General features: G+C 36.5%; 4 protein-coding genes across 4 annotated transcripts; 3 read left to right on the top strand and 1 right to left on the bottom strand.

Annotated features, from left to right (window-relative positions):
- The first annotated feature begins 1,047 nt into the window (after nt 1–1,047).
- Nucleotides 1,048–7,918, top strand: LOC104241939 (uncharacterized). Its single transcript, XM_009796908.2, has 7 exons — nt 1,048–1,427; nt 2,921–2,987; nt 3,495–3,541; nt 6,499–6,586; nt 6,702–6,835; nt 6,928–7,026; nt 7,569–7,918. The coding sequence occupies exons 1-7, from the start codon at nt 1,110–1,112 to the stop codon at nt 7,647–7,649; spliced, it is 834 nt and encodes a 277-aa protein (XP_009795210.1). The 5' UTR covers nt 1,048–1,109; the 3' UTR covers nt 7,650–7,918.
- Nucleotides 7,919–8,317: 399 nt separating this feature from the next.
- On the top strand, nt 8,318–10,779 carry LOC104241940 (pentatricopeptide repeat-containing protein At4g04370). The gene has a single exon (XM_009796909.2). The coding sequence runs from the start codon at nt 8,409–8,411 to the stop codon at nt 10,674–10,676; it is 2,268 nt and encodes a 755-aa protein (XP_009795211.1). The 5' UTR covers nt 8,318–8,408; the 3' UTR covers nt 10,677–10,779.
- Nucleotides 10,780–12,725: 1,946 nt separating this feature from the next.
- LOC104241941 (uncharacterized) lies at nt 12,726–14,043 on the top strand. Its single transcript, XM_009796910.2, has 3 exons — nt 12,726–13,009; nt 13,398–13,421; nt 13,506–14,043. The coding sequence occupies exons 1-3, from the start codon at nt 12,799–12,801 to the stop codon at nt 13,811–13,813; spliced, it is 543 nt and encodes a 180-aa protein (XP_009795212.1). The 5' UTR covers nt 12,726–12,798; the 3' UTR covers nt 13,814–14,043.
- A 367-nt stretch (nt 14,044–14,410) lies between these two features.
- LOC104241942 (glycosyltransferase BC10-like) lies at nt 14,411–20,438 on the bottom strand. The gene is made up of 11 exons (XM_009796911.2): nt 20,278–20,438; nt 19,867–20,193; nt 19,612–19,728; nt 19,004–19,104; nt 18,118–18,189; nt 17,870–17,951; nt 16,588–16,668; nt 16,180–16,221; nt 15,599–15,658; nt 15,246–15,392; nt 14,411–14,881 (listed from the first exon to the last, which is right to left on the bottom strand). The coding sequence occupies exons 2-11, from the start codon at nt 20,152–20,154 to the stop codon at nt 14,702–14,704; spliced, it is 1,170 nt and encodes a 389-aa protein (XP_009795213.1). The 5' UTR covers nt 20,155–20,193; nt 20,278–20,438; the 3' UTR covers nt 14,411–14,701.
- Nucleotides 20,439–21,335: the final 897 nt, after the last annotated feature.

Genomic DNA, 21,335 nt, shown 5'->3' with positions numbered 1-21,335 from the left:
GAAATGGAAAAACATAAGGAGAAAGAGTTGGTTTCTTTCTTTTTTATTTATTTATATATTTATGTTTATTGCCTTTTCCTGTATAATTTCTATTGTGGTCGTGATTAGTATAATACAATAGTATTTTACAATATGCCTAATTGAAACCACCACTAATAGGAATTCTAAGACAATGATCGTGATATTTAGAATTGTAGGGATATTAGATGAATATATGAAATGAGTAGTCAAATTCCCTTATCCAGAATTTGCACCTTATTTCGTCCAACAAAAAATCGAGTTTTTCTTCTCCAATTTATCAGTTGCATGTGCACTAATAGTATGCAGACTTTTAGAGTAACACGTTCATCTTTGCCTTCGGGCCCTTGTGCTGAAATACTTGTCAATTTGCTCGGCTATATTTGGATGATACCAAAATTTATCTTTATTTTTCAACTGATTTGATTGTGACATACTGACAATTTACTTGAACTATTTAAATCCCTTGATAATCTGGTTGTTGTTATTCATAGTTCTCTAAAGTTAACTTTTAAATGTCTAAACTCTTTTCGAAAAAATTCATATTTGATGCAAGGTAAAAAATAAATAAAGAAATTCATGGATCAAAATTGACACTCGTAAGACAAGAACAACATTATTCTTCCTTTTGTTTTTTTCATTTTAAAGCTTAAACATACCAAATCGAATGGATGAAGGTGTTAAAGTTGCCCATATACAATTTGAATTGAGATTTTTTGTCATATTAAACTTTTGGTATACTAGAATTTTCTTTATATTTTCCCGTAGAACGGGGCTCCAATTTAATTTGGGAATTTAAATTATAATTAAAATTGGAGGAATAAATTTAAACTTTTAAAAAAAAAAATAGAGATGTGGAGTCCATCTATGTCAATTCATCAGTGACGAGCATATTGGACACGAATCATGATTAACATCAAGATTGAATGGACTTAAAAATATAATACGAGTAGTAAAATTGAGCAATTTCAAATAGTGCAAGTACAAATTTGACATTTTTTCCATTAAAAAATATGTAAAAGGACATATATGGTTTAAATGTATATTTCGGAGAATTGCGTATTAAAAGCCACTAATAAATTTCGAACAAGATGAACAAAAAATCTGTGGAAGAGGAAACGAGGAAAATCGAGGAAGAAGATTTATCAAGTGCAGTGCAGGCGACGGGCCCGTTAGATTCAGGAATGGCTGCTGCTTCCGCCACCGACGGCGTCGCTGCGACGGCACTACGGTCGGTACTTCATCGGATTCAACACGCCGCCGAACGTTCTGGCCGTAGATCGGACCAAGTACGGCTGGTGGCTGTAAGCAAGACGAAGCCGGTATCTCTTGTCAAACAAGTCTATGACGCCGGTCACCGTTCCTTCGGTGAAAATTATGTCCAAGAGCTCGTTGATAAGGCTCCTCAGGTAAAGGTTCTATGCTCGTGTGTGATTGCCTCTACATAATTTAAGCATGTGTTTATATGATTGATTGGTTTCCCTGATTTAATTGTTCTAGTTTGACTATAGGAATCACCCTATTAAGGTTTATTTCAGTCCAATACTAATAATTTACGAAAATTAGGGGTTAAATCTAATCCTACACGGTTAACTAGTTTTATCTCAATTAATTGGTATCTCTTATGGGAATAATTCGCTTCCATTGTGTTCCTTTTAGCTAAGTATGGATAAATTTTAAGACATTTTAGATCTTTTGGAACAACTGCCCTTCATATGGTTTTAGGTCTTTTTAGTCTAGGAAAGTGTTTAAAACTAAAATTTGAATCTTTGTCTTTTTGTTGGTTGGGATACTCTGTGTGTATAGGATCATGAAGCTTTTGACCAGTAGCTTTGATTTTCTTTCTGAATGTCGCCAAGAGGAGATATGTTTGCTTTGATATTTTTGTAATTGCTCGATCTTGCTCATGCATATTGTCCGCTTTGTCCAGTGGACCTTACTGATTTGTCCCTTGAGTAAGTGACCTGCTGCTCCAGTGTGGGTTCGCCTAAGGTGTCATATACACTCCTTCAAAAGCTTGCTAGCTCATAAATCCGCCAACTATCCCAACAAAAAGATATTACTCCATTAAAGCGGTACTTGAATCTAACGAAGAAATGACTTTTAGAATACTGCCTGTATTGCCAAAGCTAGAGAGAAAAGTGGCTATTTGGTTCTTTCTCAGGATGGTCTGCAACACAAAGAGTGGCCTTTATTTATAGAAGTGCATGCCCACATTAAATGTCGCGATGCATCGTGAAGATGATGCATCACAGGACTTTGGGGTCATGATGTGTCACAAAACTTTGGGGGCCTGATGCCGTCGTGAAAAGGAGCATGACACGCCGCAACTGTGATGTGTCGTGAAGTGGTCACTATTCGTCGTGAAGAAGAGCATGACGTGTCGCAACCATCTTGTTTTTTCCCCTTTATTTGCTTTATTCATGGTATTTTTTTTCCTGCAAAACATTGTTAGAATTGTACAGGGAATTGATATATTATATACAACAATACAACAATAACCCAGTATAATCCCACTTAGTGGGGTCTGGGGAGGGTAGTGTGTACGCAGACCTTACCCCTACCCTAGGGTAGAGAGACTGTTTCCAAATAGACCCCCGGCATCCTTCCCTCCAAGAACTTCCCACCTTGCTCTTGGGGAGACTCGAACTCACAACCTCTCGGTTGGAAGTGGGGGTTGCTTACCATCAGAGCAACCCCTCTTGATATATTATATAAATTCCTTATTTAAATAGTGTATTAAGTATATAATGTGAACATCTTTTATTCATCCGAGAGAGTATTTTTTTCATAAGTTGGTTGTATTTGTAATGTGGGCCATTGTAATTTTCTGTGGGGAACAATGTGAAGTATTGTGTTTCAGATGAGGTGTTTATACTGCTTTCGTTTGGCAAAATTGCAGCTTCCAGATGATATAGAGTGGCATTTCATAGGGAATTTGCAGAGCAATAAAGTCAAGCCACTATTAAGTATGTTCTCTTTTCTTCCTTCACTATTCCTTCTCCTATCCTTTTCCTTACGGACCCGTAAGGTGAAATGTACATTTCTATGAAAATATGTTGAGGATGAAGGAGGAAATCATACAAAATTGTGATTACTGGACAAGTTTTGTAAGAGAAATAAGGGTAAGATATCCTTTCTTTTGGCATGCTGTTGGAGGGCAGGGTTGCTTCAAGAGTTGTAAACTTTATCTCGGTGAATAGTAACATGCTTGCTTCATCAAATTTTGGTTACGTTAAGTACTGCAAATATTTCAAAACATTAGAGGTCGTGAAACATTTTGCCTACACTTGCTTCAGTTAGACAAGTGAACATTTTGCCTTCACTTATGTCAGTCAGACAAGTGGACAATAAGTTTCTATCTCCTTTCTGATTTAGCATGCGTGACATAGTAACGGTAATGAAGAGTTTGAGCCATTCTTTTGTGCAACTGGTATAGAGCTTATAATCAATCTCCTCATCTTTGTTTTTTTCAGCCGGAGTACCAAATCTTGCTATGGTGGAGACTGTAGATGATGAAAAGGTAATTAACTTTTCACACATACTCCACTAGTAGTTTATCTCCTCTAAATAGTCTACAGGCTAACTAGTACTCCCAGCTCGAAAAATTATGTTATGCAGTTTGATTGAACATAAGAGCTAGAAGCTATCTTACTCATATTATACCAGTGCTAGTAAGAAGGAAATAAAACCAGTTTTAGCAAGATGAAAATTGGGATTTTAAGTGAATTTAAATTACGGGAACTTGTGGAGTTGTTATTAAATATGTATGGATTCCAAAGTTCTCTGTCCATGCCTGAAAAGCTATCTAAAGTTGTTCACATCTAGTATGAGCTAGCAGAGGAAAAAATATAATTAACCAGTGTTATTAAAAGCCATCGCTTTGCTTTTTAAAGCGATGAAGCAATGCCAAAGCAAGGTGTTATCAATTCACAGTGAAGCTATGCGCTTTAGAGAAGTGTTCACTTCAAAGAGTGGTACGAAAAGTGAATTTAAGGAGAATTGATTGCTTCTTTGAATCTCAACTTTGTGGAGTTGGTTTAATATCTACATTATTGTATATTAGACGTAAAAATTAGCTATTTTAATTGGAGTTAATTTTATTGTACTAATTTCTTAGATATTTGATATTTTTAATTTCTTGTCAATTGCACGTTCATTTCTCGCTTTTCGCTGCAAGCCCTACGAACCTTGTCATTTTTTGCGCATTTCGCCTTTGAAAATACTAAGTGGGCGTTTGGACATAAGAATTGTGAAATTCCGAAAGAAAGTGAAATTTGTTTTCAAGTTGAAAATGGTATTTCAAAATTAGAGTTGTGTTTGGACATGAATACAATTTGGAGCTATTTTTGAATTTTTGTGAGTGCTTTGAAGTGAAAATTTTGAAAAATAACTTTTTGGAGTTTTTTCAAATTCTGAAAAATTTCCGAAATTTAACTTCAAGGGAAATTGGAACTTTCGTGGCCAAACATTAATTCCGAAAAAAAGTGAAAAAAATTTCGATGATAAGAAGCCCAGCCTATGTTCCCGTCTATTCTTTCTTTCCGCATCGGTGAAGGACTAGGTTGATTCTTTCTTCGTTTTATCTCCTACATTTTTCATCTCGATAAACATTTTATCCGCACTCCTTGATGGACAAGGAGATGCCCTACAAATATGTGTAATCTGCATGTGAACAATGCTTGTTGCCAAAGGTGGGAGGAGTTTTGGGTCCAGGGTTCACCAAATTATCTTGATGTAATATAACCAACTTTACAAAGAATGCGTTTTAACCTCAATGCTTATTGAATATGAGATTGTAATGGTTGCAAAGCTCTGATGGCTGGCATACTTCCTTCTGGACTGTCCCAATTAATATTGGAAAATTTTTAATCCTTTGATTCGTCTCTTCATAATTGCTTTCTTAAACATGCCACTGATGGACTCCTTTGATGTTCTTGAATTAGGATACTAGGACTTGTTATATGAAAATTTTGATTTTGTAAGATGTGAAAGTCTTCCAATTCATGAATTAGTGAGTAATTCTGAAGGATGTAATGTCGATTGATGACTTGAGAATGTAGTATCCTGCCTTTAAACCTTTGCGTATGTTAACCAATTAGATGCTATAAAGCTATACTCGAGACTAAGGATGTCAATGGATCTTTAAAAATCGACTAAACTTAACCGTATCGAACCGATTATTAGGCTTTTTTAAATAAAATCGCAGGTTTTTATATAATCTATAACAGTACCGATAATTAGGGTAGATTTTTAATTTCACAAAAATAAACTGGAAAAATACCAAACCATACCGAATAATTTTATATAAGAAAAAATAATTTATACATTAAGTTTAAAAATTACAAAATATTGATTTTTTGCTCGGGCCTTGTGATTATGAAAACATTTACAAGCCAATGAGTAACTAAAACCCAAAGTCTCAACTTCCAAACCTATTATGCTACTCCTACTAAAAATAAATTAGTTCTAGCTAGCATCTTGAGCAGCAAGTCGCAAGGTATTCCAACGATTTTGAGTAGCAAGCCATAAGGTATTGAATATCTTTCCTCTTGTATGATTTAGATTTTTCTTACTGGATACTTAATCTTCTAATAGACTCTATTATTGAGTCCCATCTTGACTAATATATTCCCACTCGTGTGATCTATATTTCTTTTATCTTTGCTTAATCTCTTATAATGTAGTAGAATAGTGGGATGAATTTCTGTTATGGCTATCTTTCATAATCTCTTGATTCATGTCTTTTAAATAATAAAATAGCCAGAGAATTTTGTCGAAGTCCTAAGCAAGTGCGCGTTCTAACTTCTATTAGCGACTCTTACTTGACATTTTAAGAAGAATACCGAAAATTAACAGAATCGTATCGATACCGAAGAAAAACCGATATGATTGGCATGGTTTCGAAACGTCTAATTTTGGTTATACAAGTAACCGAAAAATTGGTATGGTACAAATTTTATAAAATAACCGGTCGAGCCGAATCATTGACACCCCTGCTCGAGATTTGTGCTAGTTACAAAAGTAGCTCCATATTAAAAAAATCAGATTATGTTAGACCAAAGGCATGATAGAACAATTTTTTTAAAATTAATTTTACCTTATTCAAAAAAAAGAAGGTAGAACAACTTTTGTAGAATACCCTTCTTGTGGCCATAAAATGATCTTCTTTCCGTTTTGGTCCTTCTGTAGAAATTTCACCTCATAAAATGAAAAACTATTCTCCTTCCAACAATTCAAACTAGTATAAACTTATATTCTTTTATAACACAATGTCAGCGATAACAATTACGCCTCAAACCCAAACTAGTTGGATTAACTATATGATCTTCCATATTCATTTCACTCCATTTGGACCAGTTTCAACTCCAGTAGCAATATAACTGTGCCTATGAACACATTGGCGGACATTCAATATTGTGAGCTAGGACAAACTTCCTTTGGCTGACATAGTTTATATTTTTTTTCTGCATTCTACAGATTGCAAATCAGCTCAACCGTGTGGCTGGGAACATTGGAAGAAAGCCGTTGAAAGTTTTTATCCAAGTTAATACGAGTGGGGAAGAAAGTGGGTAACTGGAGTATGTCTCTGGTTTATTAAAGTCATTTGGTTCCTCCAATTTTGTGAAGGTTCTGCTCATATTCAAGAAGGAAAAAGTAACTGTGATTTGGTTCTGTTGCAGCTAAATCTGGTGTCGAACCAGATGGGTGCTTGGAACTCGTCAAACATGTTACTTCAAACTGCCCTAATCTTGAATTTTGTGGGCTGATGACTATTGGGATGCCAGATTATACGTCAACTCCTGAGAACTTTAAGGTTGGCGTTTTATAGTTGTTTCTTCTTGTCCTGGTTGCTATTATTATATCCTCAACTCTAATATCCTGATATTCATCGTGCTTTGGTTTCAGACTTTAGCAAGATGTAGAAGTGAGGTTTGCAAGGCTCTTGAAATATCTGAAGATCAATGTGAGCTGTCAATGGGCATGTCGGGCGACTTTGAACTAGCTGTGAGTCACCTGACTTGTCACTAAGCATATCAAAACAATAAGTAGGCTTAGAAAGAACTTGAATACCACAATTCTCCTCTTTCTAGGGATCAATGTGGTAGTCTGATTGGACCATGAATACAATATTCTCTTTATAAAGTAAACCAAGTATGATTAATTAGACATCTGACTCAGTTTTCGTTAATGGTCTCTGTTATTAGAAGGCTTTTGAGTCTGATTTGTAAATCCCAATATCTGGGCCATCAACTCGCCCATCTCCCGGGCACACCCATGCGATTAAGGCTCTTTTGCAGACTAGCATAGTAGTTTCACCCCTTCACCGTTTGCTGCAACTCAAGTTTAGTCTGAATTTTTCTTTTGATATTTCTCTATTCTTTATTGGTTTCCTCTGCTATTTTTTTGGGGGCTAATAGTAGTTAGATTGTTGTTAACATTATTAATTAGCCGGCATTGGTGTTGAATTATACATATGCTCCATTCTGACCTCATGTTAAGATATGTTTGAGCACACCATACTGATAATGCTTAGTTTATTGCTACAGGTCGAGATGGGCAGTACAAATGTTCGAGTTGGATCTACAATATTTGGAGCAAGAGAGTATCCAAAGAAGCAAACAAACTAGGTTGATGAATCCATTTTAGTGAAAGAAACCGAGGCAAACTTGTACCTTAAACTGTTGCTGCTTTATGGCGAAATCTGGAGCGTTTACACTACGTCATCTGAGCAGCTTGTATTCTGCACCATGCAACGATGAACCTCATTGGCTATGTGGCCCATAGCATCTTTGTAATATTTATTATGGCCGCTGGCATTGTCTTGTGCTGTGATCTAGATGTTCTTAATAATGTGATGGAACTTGATATATTCTAGTCCAAAAGTACTGATTGATGATATCTTTGTAGAATACATTCTCATGGCCTTGCCCTTGGATCTTCTTGTTGGAAAAAAACAGCTAAACTACGTATGGCAGCTAACAGTCATAACTTGTGCAGACAAATGCTAGACTATATCGTTTGGTCTTACGACATCAATTTTCATGCTAGCAGACATCATTTACTTGCATAATACTAAACGTTGATGTAAAGGTAAAGATGCTTTCTTGCAATTATAATGAGTGTTAGTACAGCCGTTATACAATTTCTTGCATTATCAGCTGTAGGAATATCAGTACTATGTACGAGAATACTAATTGGAACCATTTTGATATATGTGTCAAACTTTGGTGGCAATGATTTTTATCGTAATTGAAAATTGAAAAACCTTCCAAAAGAGTTGGGAAGTAGAGCAACATTTGTTGGAAGGTGAATGAACAGGATTTTAGCTGCGCAGAGCTGTCCGTGACATTGAGCGTACTCATCCAGGAAAAAAGTGACCATGAATAATGCACAAGCTGAAACTCAACATCCTCTTCCGCGCTTTAACACAGGCGCCATGTCGGCGCTCCTCCGCCGCTGCCACCACCACCACCACCAAGTCCTTCAATGCCACCCTCCACCGCCTTTCCTCGGAAGGTGCCCACCATCATGCTTTACTCACATACAACTCCATGCTCAAATCCTCTGTTCCTCCAGACCCTTTCACTTTTCCCACTCTCCTCAAAGCCTGCATTTCCCTCAACCTCTTCCCTCACGGCCTTTTGCTACACCAACACGTAGTCGTTAATGGATTCTCGTCTGATCCTTATATTGGGTCTTCTTTGATCAGTTTTTACTCCTCTTTTGGGCTTACAGAGCGTGCACACAAAGCGTTTGATATAATGCCTGACAGGAACATTGTCCCTTGGACGGCTGTTATAGGGTGTTATGTACGGAGTGGTGATTTTGAGCATGCTTTTGTTATGTACAATTCTATGGTACATGATGGAGTAAAGCCCACTTCTGTTACCATGTTGACTATGCTTTCTGGGATATCAGAGAGCATTCATGTGGAGTGTTTGCATGCTTCTGTAGTAAAGTATGGATTTATGGGTAACACTGTTTTGTTGAATTCTATGTTGAATGTGTATGGCAAATGTGGAAGAATTGAGTATGCTAGGAAGTTATTTGAGTGGATGGATGAAAAAGATATTGTTTCCTGGAATTCTTTGGCTTCAGGGTATTCTTTAGTGGGGGATACAGAAGAATTATTGAGGCTAACGTATAGAATGAGATTGGAAAATACATGGCCTGATTATCAAACATATGGGTCCTTGGTTTCTGCAATTGCAAAAGAGGGTTGTGCCGAATTGGGAAAAGTGGTGCATGGACAGATAGTTGCTGCTGGATTTGAACTAGATGTGCATCTTGAGACATCACTTATGTTTATGTATTTAAAGTGTAGGAACATGGATTACACGTTTAAGATTTTTGAGCGAGCAAAGGAGAAAGATGTAGTTTTGTGGACGACTATTATCTCAGGACTTGTTCAGAATGAACGTGCAGATAGAGCACTTCAAGTGTTTCAAGGCATGTTGTGTAGTAGAATTGAACCGTCTACAACTACTATAGCAAGTGCCCTTGCAGCTTGTGCTCAATTAGGTTCATTGAAAGTAGGAACTTCTATACATGGCTACATGTTGAGGCAAAGAATTGCCATAGAGACTCCTGCCCAAAATTCACTTGTCACCATGTATTCAAAGTGTGGCTATTTGAAGCAAGCGCTTGCTGTTTTCGATATGATAAAAGGCAGAGATGTGGTTTCCTGGAATGCAATTGTTGCAGGGAATGCTCAGAATGGGCATTTAGCAATGGCCTTGCATCTGTTTAATGAAATGAGGATAGCCCATCAAAGACCTGACTCAATTACAGTGGTTTCTCTTCTTCAAATTTGTGCCTCTGTAGGAGCATATCAGCAAGGGAAGTGGATTCATAATCTTGTTGTAAGGGGCTATTTTGAACCTTGCGTCAAGATAGGCACGGGTTTGGTTGATATGTACTGCAAATGTGGTGACTTGGACAGTGCGAGGAAGTGTTTTGACAGGATCGTAGAACATGATCTCATTTCATGGAGCACAATTATTGCCGGATATGGCAATCATGGCAAAGGGGAAACTGCCCTGGAGTTGTATTCGGAGCTTGTGCAAAGTGGTCTTACACCAAATAGTGTTATTTTCTTATCTGTTCTCTCTGCCTGTAGTCATAATGGACTTGTCGACCAGGGTATGAGCTTGTTTGATTCCATGGAAAGGGATTTTAAGATTGCACCTGAACTCGAACACTGTGCTTGCATAGTTGATCTACTTTGTCGAGCTGGTAGGGTAAAAGATGCATACAACTTCTATAAGACAAAATTTCCGGAACCAATGGCTGACGCACTTGGTATAATTCTTGATGCTTGCAAAAAGAAAGCCCTTGTAGAACTTAGGGATATTGTTTGCAAAGAAATCTCAATGTTAGATCATGGTGATGCTGGAAGGTATGTGCAATTGGCTCATAGTTACGCTTCAATGGCCCAGTGGGAGGGCGTTGGTAAGGCATGGGTCCAAATGAGGGATCTTGGGCTCAAAAAACTTCCTGGTTGGAGTTTTATCGACTTACATGGAGTAATAACAACCTTTTTCATGGGCCAAACCTCTCATCCTCAGCAGGAGGAGATAATGTTGGTCCTCAAGAATCTGAGTGAGGAGATTAGTGAAAGGGTAATCATGTCAAACATAGAGAATATGCCGTAGGCGCTTATGTACGGCATCTTCTCCGTGCTGTTTTTCCCAATGGGGATCACTGATGTCAAAGGCTTCGTGAAACCCAGAGAGGAAATCATGAGGAGATATCTGAGAGTAAATGTCAATTTGCTCAGGATACTATTGTACTATAAATGTCAGTTTGCTCAGAATACTATTGTATTATTAGGAATTGAACAAGGAATATCAGTTTAATTTGAGTGCGAGCCAGAATTCCAGAAAGTGTTTACAACTGCCAACTGCAAATCAATCATTCAGTTGTTCACAGTCAACTATAGACCGCAATATGTGTCCATGAAGTTGAGAACTGATCAAACATGTGACAGTGGACAGGTCTTGGGCAATCATTACCTCATGAACGAGCTTTTGAAGTTAAATTAGGCACAAATTTTTTTCTTTACAACAGGAAAGTTCTTATTTACTCTGTACGAAGGACCACTTGGGAAACTTCAAAGCACCAACTGGCATATCACCTTGAATTTATTCAATATTATGAATTGCAAGGTCTGCATAAATTTGAGGAACTTCCCTGATTATTTTCCATAGAAAATTTCATTCGATGACATCAATATTATCTATTTTTAGTCGTGCAGATACTACAAGAATGAATAATTTCGCAAATAATTCTGATTTCATGACAGCTAATATTAGTTTGTTATATGATATATTTCATGACAGCTAATATCCCTCCGTTCCAATTTATGTGAACATGTTTGATTGGACACGTAGTTTAAGAAAAAATAAAGATTTTTAGAATTTGTAGTCCTAAACAAGTCAAAAAGGGGGCCAAAATATTTGTGTGGTTATTAAAGTTTCTCATTAAGGGTAGAATTGTAAGTTTAAGCTAAATTATTACCAAATTTAGAAAGGGGACATTCTTTTTGGAACAGACCAAAAAGGAAATAGTTTCAAATAAACTGAAACTGGGAGTATCTATATGTACGGCAATGGATGCAAAAACGTACTTGCAAGGTCTAATGAACTGAATTAGTGAATTTGATAATGTTTCCTTTTTGCTTTTACTCCTTTGATTCTTGGTACTGAGGTTTTGTTTAAGATCTAATATCACGTTGTAATATTGTAGATAAACCATAGTTGCTTGCTTCCATGAGAGACGCGCGGGACCTATATTATATTTCTGTTGGGCTACAAAGTATAAAGACACAACATAGTGTGATATTGTCTTCTATTAGAGATGCGCGGGACCTATATAATATTTCTGCTGGGCTACAAAGACACTTTTAACATAGTGTGATATTGTCCGCTTTGGGCCATGCCCGCACGGTTTTCCCCAAAAGGCCCCACACCATTAAGGGATCTTTACACCTTATATGTAGATTTTCAATCTTTTCGGCTATCAATGTGGACTTTGTTCGCACACCCAACAATTTCGAAAAAAGATATTTCATTTGCAGACAAACATAAAATCATGTTATATACACACACAAAATCACTTTTACCCTGCAAACAAATTGATCCACGTCTAGAAACGAGAGTAACGGTCAACATAGGCATATATTCCTTTGCATTTATACGAGACCATTTTTGGGGTGGGGGTTTGGGTGTATATATTACAAAATCTTTTTGTTTTCACGTTTTTCTTCCTTTTTACTCTCATTTCCTCACTTTTCTTAACCTTTGATGCAAATGTTTAATCCGATTAGATTCATAATTTTGTCAATCAAAAGCTATTAAACTATGGGATGTTTCGCTCCTACAACATAACACAGGCAATTTTTATTTTAAAAAATCAGGTTAATATAAAAAGGTTTGTACGTAGAACGTACTATATTGTTTACATAATTGTAAGTGTTTTTTTGTACGCCTAATTATACGATGGTAATGTCATCTAAAATCTAGAAAAAACAACACTTTTAATTTTCCTAATTCTAACATTTACCACGTATAGAGTTGTCCAGTTTTAACATCTCCCAAAATCCATGCACCAAGTCTCGCATAGATAACAAAAAACAACCAAGTCCTAAAGATTAGATATCAAAAAAGAAAACTTCAAGAGTAGCTCAGTCACAGTTACATTATAGATCCTTAAAAAGCTCTTTAACATAGACATAACAGTTCAAGAAAGAGAAGAAAAGAGATAATTAAGAGGGAAATGAATCCACAACATAAACATGGAAGAAGCAGGTGGAATGGGAAGATGGTGATGTTTGTGGTGTTAATTATGGGATTGTGCATTACTGGTTATGTAGCAGGTCCACCACTCTATTGGCATCTCTCTGAAACTATTTCTTCCTCTGCCCATTATTCTTGCCCCTCTTGTCCTTGTGATTGTGCTACTTGGCCCCTTCTCTCTTTTCAACAAGGTAACTACCCAATTTCCTCTCATCTTGTAAACATCCTCTAATAAATCACATGCATGTTTATAATAAATTTTCGAACTCACCGAATTTAAATTTTTGATCTTAGGATATTTGAGAACAAAAAGTGGAATGATTAGGCTAGTAAAGTCGTAATTTCATTGTGATAGTATGTATGTATGTTAATTTATGGTAAAGTACCGCATGCAATGTAAATCCACTGACTTCAAAAAGTTTGATTCACATATGAGACAAAACATTTGTCTTGGAATTGACCTATTATTCATAAGCTACGGAATCATTAAGTAAATATAAATAGCTCGCAGTTACTCCCTTGGTGTTGAGATGTTTCAATAGTATGTTTGATAAGGATCACTCTTTATTTCTTTCTCAGGTGTGAATGTGACTTCTTTTACAGGTCAGTTTTCTCAACCTTTGCTACTTATTATTATAACCACCTTTTCCTGAATGATAGCTTTTCTTTTTCTCCATTGTTTCATAGATTGCATGGAACATGATCTGGGGGTGAGCGAGGATGAGGAAAGAAACTTCACGGCGTCGTTGACAGAGGAATTAAAGCAAATGGAGAATGAAACAACGGAAAATCAGAGAAGAGCAGACATGGCACTGCTGGAGGCAAAAAAGATGGTGTCTCAATATCAAAAGGAGGCAGATAAATGCACTTCAGGGATGGGAACTTGTGAAGAGGCTAGAGAAAAGGCTGAAATTGCTTTAGAAGCACAGAGACAAATTACTGCTATGTGGGAACTCAGAGCACGCCATCAAGGATGGAAACAAGACCTTGTTTAAGTCTTATTAGTGTCTAGATATAAAGCAAGTGTAGTGGCATTTCACCACTTTCTTATTGATAATATTCATCCAAATGTATTGGTCTTAATTTCCCTAACAATAGAAGTCACTTTGTTAAAGGCAGTCATTGTTATATGAGTAGTAATTATGGAGAAGCAAGAAACTGAAACATCTCCTTCTGTTCATGGTTTATCGGTTTGGATTCACTTCAGGAAATATATCTTTCTCTATACGTTCATTCATTCTGTAGCAAAAACGGGTTGAAACTGTACACAAAGTCTTTTACGATTAAGATAAAACATTCATTTTATCAACCTGTACTGACAGAGAGCAGACAGCAGTAGGTACCAAGTAAATAGTAGAAGTTTGGACAAACTAATCCGATGCCCATCATTAAAAAAAATCAATAGTTATCGCGCCTGAATTTTAAATGATCGACAGCCCTAAGTGATGAGATCATGTCCCTTTTAGCTTAGAGCACACTACAATCTAACCAATGAGAGCAGTTCTCTCGGTTGAAATTGACAAAGAATGGACAAACTTCTTATAAGCATCTTTGGGAAGAAACTGGAGGTATTTTCTATCTCAAGACAATCATACAAAAATGAACCCTTGCTTTTCCCATTCGAAATATAATGCAGTATGAGCCGAATGAAAAAGAAAGAAAAGAATTCCTAGCATATTAGGCAGATACCAAGTAATGTGTTTTTATCTACAGTACTAAGTCTTACATGAACCATAATACAATCAGCTTCCACCTGTATATTTCCTATATCAGTAAGCTAGAGGTGTTGTAACACACGTAGGTTGTAATTCTATCAAGGGCAACTAATCCCCTCACCGAGTATACTGCGAAGGTCAAAAACTACCAAAAAAAGGCTCATGAAATCACGGTGTTGAGTTCATTATGGAGGAGGCATCAAACTGAGAAACTACTCCTTCACTCAAGAGGCGCATTGCAGCCCCTCGTGAGAATTTCCTCGCAAACAAAAAACAGGGGATCAGAGTAGAATTAACCCGACACCACTCTGTTCTGTATTCAGTTTCATAGTAAACATTGCTGATATCCTGTAAAAATTGGAAGGAAGAAAGCAATCAGTTTAGTAGGCAAGATATCTTGATGCAATAATAACTAGAGTTAAAGAAACAAAAACAATTAGTGAAGTTGAAGAAATGACTAACAAAAAATTTTAAGAAAGAAAACAACTAAGGAAGTCAGGGAAGGGAAAAAAAAGAAAAGCAAAGTCGAAGCAAGAAAACCAACTGAGAAGGTCAAAGAAGAACCAAAAGGCAAAGCTGATAAAAGAAAACCAACGTGAAAGTCAACAAGGAAAACCAAAAAGGAAAGTTGAAGAAAGAGAAGTTGAAACTAATCCAAAATGCCAAATGCCCAAGCAAGAGAAAACAGAATATTATACACATCCTATACTACCTTTATTCTCTTGATCTGTACAGGCCCAGCATCCGAATAGCTAAATGTAATAGGATGCCAACCCTTCTTCTCCATATTTGTCACAGATTCATTCCACTCTGTATAGGTTATCGTTCTACGTTCAAGTTCTCCTTCAAAACCATGCATCTGTAAAACAATTAAAAACTAGAACCTTTAATCTCACAAGCAATTCACGAAGAGAACTCCTTGGAATATCAATTGAACATGACTACTTTGTGTGTGTTATCTAAAAGAATGGAGTTCCAGGAAAAAAAGATGCGTCGCAGAATCCTGCGAACACGCAAGAAGAATAAAGATGGAGAGTAGCCTAGATGGACAAGTCTATTACTTACCGCCAATAATGTCTGCACATAGTGTTCATCTGGAATGCAGTTGTGCTGCTTTTGAAGTTTCTGCAAGGTTCATTGCAAGGTTAGAAGAAACAAATGTAATTTAAAAAATGAATGCTTGAGGAAACAAAAGAATGAGCTAGCATGAATTTAAAAAATATAATGAGTAGAGGCAAAGTCATAATCCTGTATGTCCGCACAAGATGTTTTCAGTGTGGACTTTTTTTTTAACTTGCCGCAATATATATATATATATATATATATATATATATATATATACATATAAAATATAGTAATGACAAAAGCAACACAGCCTAATGGCATCCGCAACTTCACACGTCATGAGGGCCATGAAGTGGTCAAGGATGTGGCTAAGCTGAGGTGACCGAGGAAGCATTAGCATGGAGCCATGCTGGTGTGTGGTAGTGTTGGCACAAGAGGATGGCGCTGCAAAGGAGCACGCACAAGACAAGGCAACCACGGAAGTGGACAAAAGAGCACTAGAAATGTGTACAGTGGATCTCCTTGCCTCAAATATTAATAATGCCAAATGCATCTACTTTGCAGAAGGCACACTAACTTACCATATTCTTTTTCCCCTTACTGGCTTCCAGCGGTGGACGTCTCTGCAAGATTAAGATCCTGAAGCTATTAGTTATCAGATAAATGAAGCATATTGGATATCGACATATAGTGTATCAACGTAAATCCACATTAACAGTTCCACTTAGAGAATGTAACTGGCAGTAATAATCAACTAAGGAAGGCATTAATCGCAAAGCATGTTGAATCATCGTGGGACATTAGTACAAATGGGCTTTTAGGCTGTTGAGGCTAAGCAGTGCTTTTTATAACCCTGAAGCACCAATGCTTTATTAAGCATGCATATCTTAAACCTTATAGCACTAATCACTATGATTGCAAATTTTGCAGCATCTATTGACCAAATATATACTTGGAAGTTTAAAGAGGGAAGAGCACATGATATGAACCTTGCAGAACATCTTGAAGACTCGAAGGACAGCATCATCATCTGCAACCACTTCCGCATGCTTCCTGATTAAAGTGATCCACTGGACTAAAATGTTAAGTCAAAACTCATAGAAGCATATAATAATGAATCACACTGTCATGTCACCACTCATGCAAAGCAGACAGCATATTGTATTGATTTGAGATAATATAATCTTATGAAAACACCCGAGCTTCGACAATTTAAGAATAGATTGGTTAAAGGTATAAAAACTACTTGGAACTTTAAAAGGAGAAAGAACTGCTGAATGAAACTAAAGGTGCCTTTTTTTTAATCAGAAACTAAAGATGACTTTTAAAGAGTAACAATAACTTGGGCGCACATAAATATCAGCAATAAAAAGAATATTTCTTCTCATTGAAATTTGAGAACGACATTTACAATTAATAGGTGATGAAAACATTTTATCAGGCAAAACCAATCAATCCCTCTAACTTTTTTTTTTTGGATAAAATAATCAATGCCCCTCACATTGATAGACAGTCATGCTATAAGTTAAGAAGAAATTTTATGGGGTGTATGTTCACGTAGAGGCTAACTAATTCTTTTATCCACAGGCGCGATTTCAACAAAGACTGTCAAGCTGGTGGGTATTCCCTTCTGAGAAAGATCTTTAAACTTGTAATAGTTAAGTATATAGGTTGACATATTTCAAATTTATAGGTGCTTTTAGTTGAGCTTAAATGGAGAAGTCGGGATTTGGGACTAAGGCATAGTTGTTGTTGTTGTTGTTTGTATATGCACAAGTTTTTTCACAGACCTCTTTGATTCTTGATTCTTTTCACTTCTGTACATCCTTTTCCATTTTGTAGGAATCGGTAAGTGCTTCTCGTCTTTGCCTTCTTTTTGTTAATAAGTAATAAGGAATTTTATTAGAAAAGGATCAGCACTAAGCTAGTGCGACAAAACAAAGTTACAAGTTGTGAAATTCCATAATCATATCTAACAAGGCATCTGTGTCCTCCACAAAGGCCAAGTTGCACCAAAAAGTTAATAAAGAAAAAGATCTAGGCTGAAGGCTAAGAATGTTTCTCTTGTTACCTTCAAGAGGAGAACCAAGTTGCCACACCCAGCTTGTCTACACGCCTATACTCTATTATATTCCTAGCCACTAGCGCAGCTAAATAGGTTAATGAATTTCACAGTTAAGGTTAGTGCAACAATGATGTTCTTGTACAATAATTTGACAAGGCCCTATCAGTATGTAAATCCCCATTTAACTGAGATGGAGGGGCAATTACCTGTGACCCTTTTCGCCATTTGCTCATTGGTATATAGGGTGACATCCTTGGGTTGTAGCGGGCTTCCTTTTTATCAAGAAAACTGGAAGACAAGCAGAACCTCATCATTTACAGTTAATGCTACTAATATGAGAATGTGAAATAACTGATTGGTAATCAAACCAGTTCCTCAAATCCTGAACCCAATTAAGGGGGTGATTCACTGCAGAAGGAAAGAAAAGAACAAGAAAAATCTATATCCAATCTACCTGTCAACAAAGCTCCTTGGAGAAGCCATCAAGTAGTTGTATATGTAGCTAAAGTTGTACAGTGGAACACAGCTGCAACATCAACCATTACACAATTAAATAAAAAAGAATCTTAACAACAGGGCACACCCATAACTCAATAATTGGGCGAAACAAACAGAAGGAAAATGCAGGATAAAAAATTGAAAGACACTACATGTTGATATATGCGCTCTCATGATTCACTGACGAGAAGCCGAGAAGATAGGTTGCATAGACACTTAGTCTCAAGTGCAACTGCATACTGGACGATTTGCCCTACGTGTCTTGTTCTTATCCAACGATATCCATGTCTAAGCAACATAGTAATGATGATAAGCATCTGTGCTACGCATGTCTAGAAAAGTTATATAACTGTTTCTTGTTCAATTGGAACCCAAATTCATATAGCTCTACTGGAGTCTTGATATCTAACACAAGTATTAATATTGCCTCCAATGCAATTCAGATGACCCGGTTTTGAGCAGTGAGTTAACAAAACAGAAGGTATGAATAGGTAAATGAGTTTGAGATGACCAATATAAGAATTCCTCTTAGTTAAATATATACTCAAAAAGAATGCATGTATAGACATTGATCGACAAAGAAACTTCAAAATAATAGGAAGGATGTTTAAAAAGACAGCAGATTTTTCCATTTAAGGGAAAGAATCAAGTAAATTGGGGTGCACGAGAAAGGGGAAGTATAAAAAACCAGTTGGAGGGCAGATGGTAACCAATATCTGAAGCAATTGCTGATCATGTCATGCATCAACAGTGCACATGCATGAACACTAAGAAGCCACCTACACAGACTTATCTGAGAGATGTCATACATCCAGTCTTTGTTAAGTAAAAAAAAAAAGGACCTGTCCGACAGGAGAACGAATCTTTGATTGGCTGCATCATCAAGCGCTGCCCCAAGTAATAATTTCTCAGCTTGGATCATACTTGATTCTCCCCAGGCTACCTACAGGTCAATCTTAATATCAATCTGGTAAAGGTATGAAAGTGATAGAAAGAGCAAAGGGAAGTGAATTAATAATACTACACTGTCAGATGAGAATTATCTGATACAGGAAACATCACATCAAAGATTAAATTTAATAAGTCAAATGATACAGAATTTTTAAGAGTCATGAAAGTTGTACAAAATAGAAATAGAATATGGGAATATTGTCACACAATTTGGTACGTTGAAAAAGAGAAAGAGTGCCATATAAATCGGAGTGGATGGATTACCAAAAACCAAAAATAGTTTCTAGGTTGGTGCAAGAATAATCTAAAAGAACTTAAGGTCTTGAATCTAAAAAACCAACAAATTAGAGGAATTAATGAACTGGCATGAAAAGCTCATGTCACTAAGAAATGAAATCACTTGGATTACAAGAAAATACTAAAAAATAACACAATGAAGATAAAAATTTCTTTTTCTATTACAAATGTAGCAACAGAGTTAGCAAGTAACACCGCGTACCTTGGTGCTATTAGTCAATTGGCGATTATAGAAGAAAGGCGATCTTGTAGTAGACTCATCAAACACAAAACCTGGCTCCGAATGTATATATATCGAGAAATTACCGGTATCTGCATTCTGCATACACCAAAGAGATTATGGAAAAATAGTTGATTCAGATTCTGAAACAACCATTACGCACAAGTAAATTAAAAAACAGATGAATTTTCACTTAAGGAGCTTAATGAATTATGAAAAATTGAAAAATCAGCTGACCTCGAAGAAACTTCCCCAAAGGAAATCGAGAGGCAAATTGCGACGGACTAGAAAAAGGAAAGCAACTTTAGGATTGCCGCTATATTCAACAGCTCGGGATCTACGAGAAATTGAAGAAGTAGTAGAAATAGAAGAAGAAAGTTCCGAATCGGAAAGAGAGTAGCTTTGGAGCTTCAAAAAAGCTAAGACGCAAAGAGTAAGAGAAACTATAACCACCAGTTTCCACCACAACCACAAGACGTTTCGCACTGACATTCCGGCGGTCGCCGCCGCCGAATTCTTCTTCATAGGTTTGAATACTCTTTCCTCCTCTTCTTCCTTCTCCTCCTGAAATTGAAACAATTCAAATTTGCATCAGAAATGTACTTTGTGTATCTGAATAAGTATATTTATGTGCGTGTACAACTGTACATTGAAGAGGTGGCGGTTGAAGGGAGAGAAGCAGTTGAGAGACGACACCAATTGCTCTTTCCTTCTTTCTTTTTCCACAACCAAATTACGAGTATCTTGCTTTGCCTTTTTGTTTTGTTCCTTTGTTGCACAGCTGTCTCACAAACAAACAACGGGGTGATACTCACGACGTCGTTCCCCCCGCAGGCTATGCAATGATCGTATTCCTCAATCCTCATTCGCTGCCTAATTAAAGTCGTAAGTATTCATCAATACAACAACAATATGGTCCTTGGCCTACAATTCTCCCATCTGTCACACAATTGTGATTTCGATGATTAAAAATTGGAGAATAAAAAGTATTATTTTAAAAAAAAATATTGAGCTAATATCTCAATCAAACAAAATTCCTTAACATAATTACTTCAAAGATTCCTAATTAGACTACTTTTATGTTCACTTTCGAGAAGCATATATAGGTGGAGTTATTTCCAAGCAATCGTAATTTTTAATTTTTTTTTTTATAATTAGACAATATCAATTTTCTAACTGAACATAAATTTTGTAAGAAGGTGCATAACAATGGTATTTTTCGATTTGTCAACACTTTATAATTGAAATGTTTCTAAATCAACAAACATCATTGTATAGAAAATGGTAAAAACAATGTACTCCATATTGTTACTACCTTATGCAAACGCACATGCATAAATACTAGAGTAGTTTTATAAAATCCTGAATCAGAAATATCAAATTGAAGATATTCCAACAGTAAACATCTAAGACTAGATACTTTCCCCCTCATGGAATTAGGAGAAATTCTGAAATCTGTCAAGAGTTCAATGGAAGCACATGCACAAATCGTCACCACAAGTAAAATTGGATGAGTTTGGAACCGACCACTGAAGTAAACGAGACGATTCCATTATTTAAAATGGGGAAATTAAGACGTGAGAACATGGAGGCTTCTTCCCTAGTAGAGTTGTAGCTAAAGTCTTTTTGTCAGAGGTCTCGAGTTCAAGTCTTGGGTAATGGAGACGTGATGAGTTAATTTTTACCTATAAAGTGGGACTTCTTAG

Source organism: Nicotiana sylvestris, chromosome 2 (genome assembly GCF_000393655.2).
Source record: "Nicotiana sylvestris chromosome 2, ASM39365v2, whole genome shotgun sequence".
NCBI classification, from domain to species: domain Eukaryota; kingdom Viridiplantae; phylum Streptophyta; class Magnoliopsida; order Solanales; family Solanaceae; genus Nicotiana; species Nicotiana sylvestris.
This window is presented reverse-complemented; position numbering and strand designations above follow the sequence as displayed.